An 8,247-nucleotide genomic window follows, 5' to 3' on the forward strand; every position below is an offset into this window, starting at 1 on the left:
TTTGAATTGAGATTACCAGAAACATAAGAAATTATTAGATTTTGTTAGATTATAAGTTTATCTAAAATTTCAAATTTTCAACAACAAAAAAACTGTGTTCCTCAAAATTATCGTTCACCTTGACTCCGTTACAATATGAAGTTCATTGCAATATTTCTTTTTTTTAAATTAAAAAATGTGTACTTACGAAAATGATAATAGAAATACATGTAACCGATTCATAAGCGAAAAAGTAAAATTTATATAGGCATAAGAATGTATAAATTAAACTTTGTCAGAGGAATAGGTCGCATTTTAAAGGCAAATTTCAGCCTTTTATTGCACTGCTTGGCTATGAAAAAAATATAAAATAAACTATCGCACCAACCTTTCACCAAAAATTGTTTTGTCTGAAGTTTGATATGTATGAACTTGTCAAAATGTTAAAATTTCAAATTGGTGCAAGTATGGTGCGGTGGTCAAAATGAAGGAAAACCATCCCAATTTCTGTATTTTTGCTTATTTTCCCTTTTATGTCGTCATTTTCACCTACCATTGTGACGTCATCATGGTCATCAAACATTTTTCGGTAGATAAAAACAGTGTTTTTCAAATCATTGGCTCATATTCTAATAATTAATGGAGAAAAATCTGCCATTATAGCCCCTACTCCGAAAACTAAAATCTACAGTAGATATAACGATTTGCCTCTTTAAGATTCCTCTCGAAAAAAATAGTTTGGTATGACCCACAAAATATCCCTCTTGACGAGTTTTCCATATCAGCAAACAATCCCTGGCATAATTGATCAATCAGTCTGTTCAATTTCTGTTTGAATAAATAAACAAATAATTTCACCCTGTGCACTCCATATGAAAGAAAATCCAGTATCATCTTATATTTTTTTCAGGGAAGTTATAATCATTTAAATGTATATTGACCTAAATTTGCAAGTCCTACATTCACTGATCAAAAGTCTCGATTAATTTGCTAGTACCGCTTGACATTAAGCTTGACCAAAATCAAAGTAATTTAGTTTGATACTGATCATTAGTGGAAATCTGCAAGTACCCTGTATCATGTGTATAGTGAATCTTAAATTTCCTTTCGGCCTTTCGAACATAATACCTTTTGTTTTATCTATATTTACACTCAGTTACGACCCGTCCGTATTCACAATTTTTCATGTGGAACGGACGGAAGGCGTTAACAACTGATTTTATCTGAAACTTATGTACTCAATAACCAATAACATTAGTGTAAAAAAAGGACAGCAAGTGGCGGAATTATAACATCTCCGTTCCTTTTTCAATTTAGAAACAATATATGATTCAATCAATAGAAACAGATGCCAGGCAATAACCATTTTCAGGTTTGTTTTATTCTCTCTCATTTCCTTTTTCAAGATTGAAACAGGTGCAATGAAAACAGATGAGTATTTAAACCAGTCATACAAAATTCATTTATCAAAGTGTGATGTAATTATCAATAAATATAATCTAATGTAATATATTATATATATATTGAGAAACTACACCCCCCTTTTTCACATTGGAGGCAAACATCAACGGGGTATTAATTAGCGGTTGCGTCATACAAACTATACAATATATACAGTGTACGTAAAATAATCACATCATTATAAAATTAAAAGTGTCAATACAATAGTAAAGGTATTTCTTTTAAAATCCAAACTTTCTAAAAATGAATAAAAGAAAACCGTTACAGTGCAGTGCGATTTCTGTAATATTACTAAAAGTTTACACATATATTTTGACTTTTTTTTTAAAAAATACACATAATCGAGCATGTCAAATGAGGCGTGATTTAGCAATATTAGATATTTATCATGTTTATAGGATAAAGGAAGTCAGTGGAAAATGTTCCGGTTCACTTATATATAAATACTGAAAAATTCTCGATATTCTATGTACTAGCTATTTTTAAATGATATAATACTAATTTTAGACTTTACTTATTGTTAAATCATGGGATGTACTGTGTATTGTGTTTATTCATACAAGCGAGAAAGAAACATAAAACATCATGTGATATAATGATTTTTTTATTTAAACGTTTTATCAAAATCGGAAACAGGGTGAGTATAATCATGAAAGTATACGTTATCTAAGTACGTATATCTAAAAGGCACTTGACAAAAAATATTTTACGATCGATCGATTTATGTGTGCATGGATTTTTTGCATGGAATTCAGTCATTAACGCGAAAAAAATCTAAATCGCTTAAGAATTGTGGAAATTGTACATGCATGAGTTAATGGGTTGCTTTCCGTTGAAGTGTTACCAATATCTCATCTTACTAGTACGTGGTAGAGGCACAATTATTGTGGCCACTACGTTGTGATGACCGTAGGTCACCAAAACCTCGTCATAATGCCATGGAAATTAGGACAAATCCAAGAGTTCAAATTTTAGAAGACAAAATTGTCGACAATCCACGATAACAAGTTGGATTAAAATTTTGTCTCGGTGTACAAATAATCTCTTTGTTCTATTTATTGGTCATATCGCTTAGTGTAAGTGTTAAATTTTACGGATAAGATAATAATACGTTAAATGCGGACACCAGCTTGTGTAGTAATAGGTTAAGAAATTCTGTATTTCTGTATTATAAAGCTTCTTTATCGCAGTTAAATCAATTTTAAGTTCGAGCAAAGGTCGCCCTTAAGATTCGAGGACACAAGACTTCATTTTCGCATGTCGTAATGAGTTGGATTTAAGTCCATTGTTTCATAAGTGGACTAATTACTCAGTCTGACACAATTATTTTTATGAATATTTAAGTGACATGATGATGAGATCAGGATAAAACCTACTATAGTTTGTATGATGTAATATATAATATCCGCCAATGTACATGCGAGATCATTGAGTGACTGCACATGATACAAGGGTCGAAAAATTTACTCCAAAAGGAAAAATCAACACGTGGTAAGATAATTTTATTTTATTTTTTTACACTAGATCTCATGTATATTGAAAACAATTGAGAATGGAAATGGGGAATATTTCAAAGAGACAACAACCGACCAAAGAGCAGACAACAGTCAATGGTCACTTGCTGGTTATATTAAGTATAGTGGCAAATATTTCATGCATTTTTAGTACGTATGATTGGTGAGTAAACAATTCCAGCGTAGAACGCTTTTATTTCGACTATTTAACTGCGGTGAATAGTTGGCAAATCCAATTATATCACATTTTCCTTATTGTTGTATTCAGGATAAAAACAAAGACAATATATCAGATCACAACTATGTCATTATATGGACAGAATAGATATTTAAAACCATGTCATTATCGACAGAACAGAAGTTTAAAACTATGTCATTACCGTTATGTAGGGGCTTAGTATAAAAATAAAAAATATTTAATTGAACCAATTAACGGTTCATTGAGGACATGATTTACAGTTAGTAAATATAGTTGTACGTATATATAAGGAGATTGAGAAATAGAGAGATGATGTTTACATAGCAAAATTTGTATATCTGGTTTCATATAAAGCATCATCTACCATTTCGTAGTAAAACCTCATTAAACACATTGGTATACCAGACAGACGTATGGTATGTCTAAAACATTAGTGTGCTTGATTACATCAAAATAGTATGAAGGTCGTCGAACACATTACATAGTTAAAGAGTTATAAAAACAAACCAAAATCAAAAACGCTGTGCCAAAAAGAGGCTACGGCCATCTAAGCCTGGTGATAGTACGACTGCAGTGTTAGTAAATAAGACCAAAAATTCTTCAATGCTATGACTTTGTATTAGTTTTGTTATGTAAATGAAAATATATATATTTCTAATGACAATTGTTTGGAAATCAAAATAACCATGAACATGATCAAGTGTAAACGAAGAAGATTAAAAATTATTGTTCTAATAAAACACAATCAACCTAAAAATCTGATTAACAGATATACATTTATCTTTTGAATGATGTCACATTCGGAGAATTCTACGGATGTTAATTTTTTTAGTGTCAAGTAGAGAATGACACTGATGCGACCGGAATGAAGATATAAGTGGTACTTTTAGGAGTCAGGGCTGATATGCATTAAACCACTTTTAAAAATTAAGATATTCAATCGTAGTAATAATTTATCTTAGGACATGTAGAAAACTCCGTCCGTTCAGAACAAATCTTAACTTAAGTAGTTTTATGCATATCAGTCCAGACCACCAATTCATTCACTCCAATTTAGAATATATGTAAAAGTAGCCCAACTCTGAAAAAAATCATGCGTTTGACATTGTTGTTTACCTAAACCAGCAAATGAATTTACACGAATGTAACTTTTTCTGTTTGAGAAATATATTTTGAACCCAAATTTACTTTGTGCATGAACTTGCAACAAAGTTATAGGAAAGTTATGCTCAATAGTATCCAAATGAAGATTTTCAGTAGCCCAACATGCTACTTTTAATACCGAACATCAAGTGTCACTACAAGACTTTAAACATTGGTTTAAAAATTGGCATGTAGAAAGTTGATATATGTATAAGTCAGGATATACATGGTTTTACTTAAAGTAAAATATTTAGCATGTTTAGAGAGCTGTGAAAATTGAAAAATTTGGTTGAATATATAGGGATTTTGAATTGGTGGTCTGACACTCATATTAGGACACCATCCCTTTATATGTTATAGTAAAGATCCCAAGTTAAAAAGACTAAAAACAATAAAAACTTGTTAAACTGTTAAAAGAGTTTCAGAATCAAATACCGAATCCCTAGAAATTCCGATTAGCCATGAACCACTAAATTGACGTAATGCTATTTAAATTGCAATGGTGTAATGCGGAGTCTTTATCCTTAAATTTTAATGTTCTTATTGTTTGGATGACGCCTCGGTTGAGAATTGAGAGTTATGGGGGTCTGGATGGGGTTTACAGAATAGAGAATAATGGATGAAAGTGCAGAATAAAGGGCAAATAATATAAAGAATAGAGCAAAATAGGCCAAAAGAAATCAAAAGAGAATTAAGGGGTGCTGAAATATAAAGAATATAGAATAAGGGCAAAGATAAATAGAGAATATAGAACAAATGTAAAAATAGAGAAGGAATAAAGAAAAAATGTCTAACATGTTAAACAATAAAGAAATGAAGGACCCCATCCCGACCCTAGGACAAAAGTATGCAATGTTACTTGATAACAGTAACAAAGCTTCTTGATAAAATAAGCAACAACAACAACAAAAAAACGGAAATAGGAAGTAGGAAAAAGGAATCGAAGCAAACACAACCTTAAACCTATGGGAATTGTTTCGATGAAACTATTTTACGACAAATGTTATTCAAATTTACTTGTTAATATTTCTGTGTAATTATATGGTCGTAGATTGTCGTTTTAACTTTGTTCCGGAAACTACTTGTTAAATGCATTTATGTTCAAGTACTTGCCCTTACATTTAAATTGAACATCTTACAAGTTGATTTTTCCTGGAAATAAAGCAATACAGAACTACATGTAATACTAGAAACAGATCAAACAATCTAATAACTGTACCTTAAAATATTAAGTTATCACGTGACCAGAAAAGTTAGTCTAATGACCTTTGACTTTCTTACAATGATAGAACTGCAGGATTTTCTGATTTCCTGGTAACTTTGAAACGATTACAAAAACTTATCAAACACCAGACGCACGTTTCGTCGAGCTACAAAAGACTCATCAGTTATGCTTGAATCCAAAAAAGGCCAAATAAATCAAAAATTGAAGAGCATTGAGGAACCAAAATTCCGAAAGGTTTTTCCAAATACAGCTTAAGTAATATGTTTCTGGAGTAGAAAAGCTTTCGTAATTCGAACAGTTCAGTTTTGTAAACAAACATTTGATTAATACATATGACCATATCAATGATATTTCAAATCAACACAGAAGTACGAACTACTGGGCTGGTGATACCATCGGAGAGGAATCCTTCACCAGCAGTGATACATTTGTTTCTTTTTTTCAGAAGAATGAATGAACAGTGATATTTCAATTACGTCCTGATCTAATTCAACATGGCTTCGCAACAGCCTCTCATACAGAAAAGTTCTAATGTGAAAGGGGACAGTTTTGTGATTGATGACAAGCTCTCAGCTTCCCACAAAGCTCTGATAAAAAATTCATGTATGAATTCAGACTCGTTCTCGCAATTTTACACTCCTCCAGTGTTAAAAAGTTCATGGTGGAGAAATAAAACAAAAACTTTGATCTTGACAGCCTTAAAAATATTAGTTCCTATTGCGTACATCTGTTATATGGTTTACGCAGTGTGGTATAGCTCTGGTCGAGCTGGTTTGCTTGCATGGGATATTTTCCTTCTAATTGTATGGATTTTCATATTTACGAAAAGACCAAAACGTCTAGTCATTCAAGGAAAAACAGCACTCATCATCAAAATCCGGTTATTGATATCAAAGGGTACCTATGTTAGAGCGTGAGTATGTTTTAATCACTATAGACTTAAAAATAATAATATAACTACATTGTACATTCAATTTGTGTATACTGAAAGAATGTATGAACAGACCGAGAGTATTGTTTTGTCATAAGGTTGCTGTCTCGATTAGTTATACAATACCACGCATCTCATTTTATACATACTCGTGCAGTATATTACATGTATTAACAATGAGGTTAGACAAAGGGGATATGAGTGTTTAAAAATGGTAGACTAAAAGAAACCCACGATGTACCATAAATAGGAGTATTTTACTTTGGTTTAAACACTATCTTATTCAATGAATTCAATGATGATATAAAAGATAACAAAGTATGGGCATAAACAATTGGATGCAGAAACGAGCAATATTTTTATCTGTCTCAAACAATTGAGGACATTCACACTAAATATAAAAACTTGGAGCATGGTCTGTCATTTGGAATATTTCGATTTTGCTTTTAAGTAAAACATGCCTTAGGGGACGACCATTTGATATTCTGGGGGGGGGGGGGGGGGGGGGGGGCAGGAGGATTTGTTTTGGATCGGTTATTTATTTTTGTAAACTAAGAGGACAGATTATCTATTTTCTGCACTATTGAAGCAAGATTTTTCATTTTCATTAAAGCAAGGGACTGATTATTTATTTTCACAACTATATTTATAATATTCGAAAACATACAATTTTTAAATTATTTGTTTATTATAAATAATTCATGTATAGTCAAGTCATTATGTACCATTTAATCAGAATTAATTATTATCCTCTGCAGAAATGAATCTTCTATATTTCCCAATGCATATACATGTATTGCATACATACACAGTATTAAAGTTTGGTTGTAACTAAGGCTCTTTTAAAAGTATTGGCAAACATTTTTCGCCGTGCGGAGCGAGGCAAAATTTTTTTTGAAGGGTTTTTGAACCGCTGAAGGCCCAAGAAGCTATAGATCAAATGATGCAAAATCATGCCTTCTGGGTGTTCCCCAGACCCTTTCTTAAACTGAAAATGCAAGTTCTGTTTTAATAATTTTATGACAATATTTTGGTCTCAAAGCAAAATCACGTTATAGATTCAGTGTACAACTTAAGTTTCTAGGGACAACATCAAAAGACAAATATGCATGATAAAGCAAAAATGTAATTCACATAGTTAAGTCTGTGGCTGCTGTGTTTTTTTAAACTCATGATCAAGTTAATAATAAAATTACTAAATTACAAAATGAATGCAACACTAACAGAATACAGAAGGGCAATCAATGAACAAAAGACAAATAAATAAGAAACATTAATCCCGAAAAATCAGGGGCTACGTCTAAGGGAGAACAGAACTTGCTTCTTGCAAGACACTCACGGTGAACACAATTTGATATGGAGACAAGCGTTTGGTTTTGAAATTTCCTACATGAGGCATTTGTCTCAATGTAGTTACGGCCCTGATTTAATAAAAGTGAGGTAAGTGTTCCTGAGACAATTAACCTCAAGTTAAATGAAACCAATTTTCTGACATTTCAAGTATATTTAAATATTTATACTTTTATTATTAAAAGATATGGGAAGTGTTTCCCGATTTTTTTTTTGGAAAAAAGATGAATTTATGAAGAATCTTGTGCCATCTCATACTTTCGATTAGACCTGCTGAGTTATTTATTTTCAATACATTGCAAGTCAGGTAATTTATTTTCAAACTACCACAGAACAAACCATTTATTTTTGTGATTATCAAGGCTGAGTTATTTATTTTCAAAATCCTCCTGCCCCCCCCCCCCCCCCCCCCCCCCCCAGAATATCAAATGGTCGTCCCCTAATT

At 31.9% G+C, this 8,247-nt stretch overlaps 1 protein-coding gene across 2 annotated transcripts in view; it reads left to right on the plus strand.

The window, feature by feature from the left end:
* Positions 1-1,971: 1,971 nt before the first annotated feature.
* LOC127711358 (solute carrier family 28 member 3-like) overlaps positions 1,972-8,247 on the plus strand; it is a 104,624-nt gene continuing 98,348 nt past the window's right edge. Inside the window, exons 1-2 of one of the 2 annotated variants that reach the window (XM_052217389.1) lie at positions 1,972-2,077; positions 5,967-6,434. In XM_052217389.1, coding sequence (XP_052073349.1) covers positions 6,016-6,434 — 419 coding nt within the window. In that variant the 5' untranslated portion in view covers positions 1,972-2,077; positions 5,967-6,015. Of the gene's footprint in view, positions 2,078-2,605; positions 2,932-5,966; positions 6,435-8,247 lie in introns of those variants that run through there. The other variant, XM_052217388.1, reaches the window with a different exon arrangement.

Source organism: Mytilus californianus, unplaced genomic scaffold (assembly GCF_021869535.1).
Source record: "Mytilus californianus isolate M0D057914Y unplaced genomic scaffold, xbMytCali1.0.p SCAF_8, whole genome shotgun sequence".
NCBI classification, from domain to species: Eukaryota; Metazoa; Mollusca; class Bivalvia; order Mytilida; family Mytilidae; genus Mytilus; species Mytilus californianus.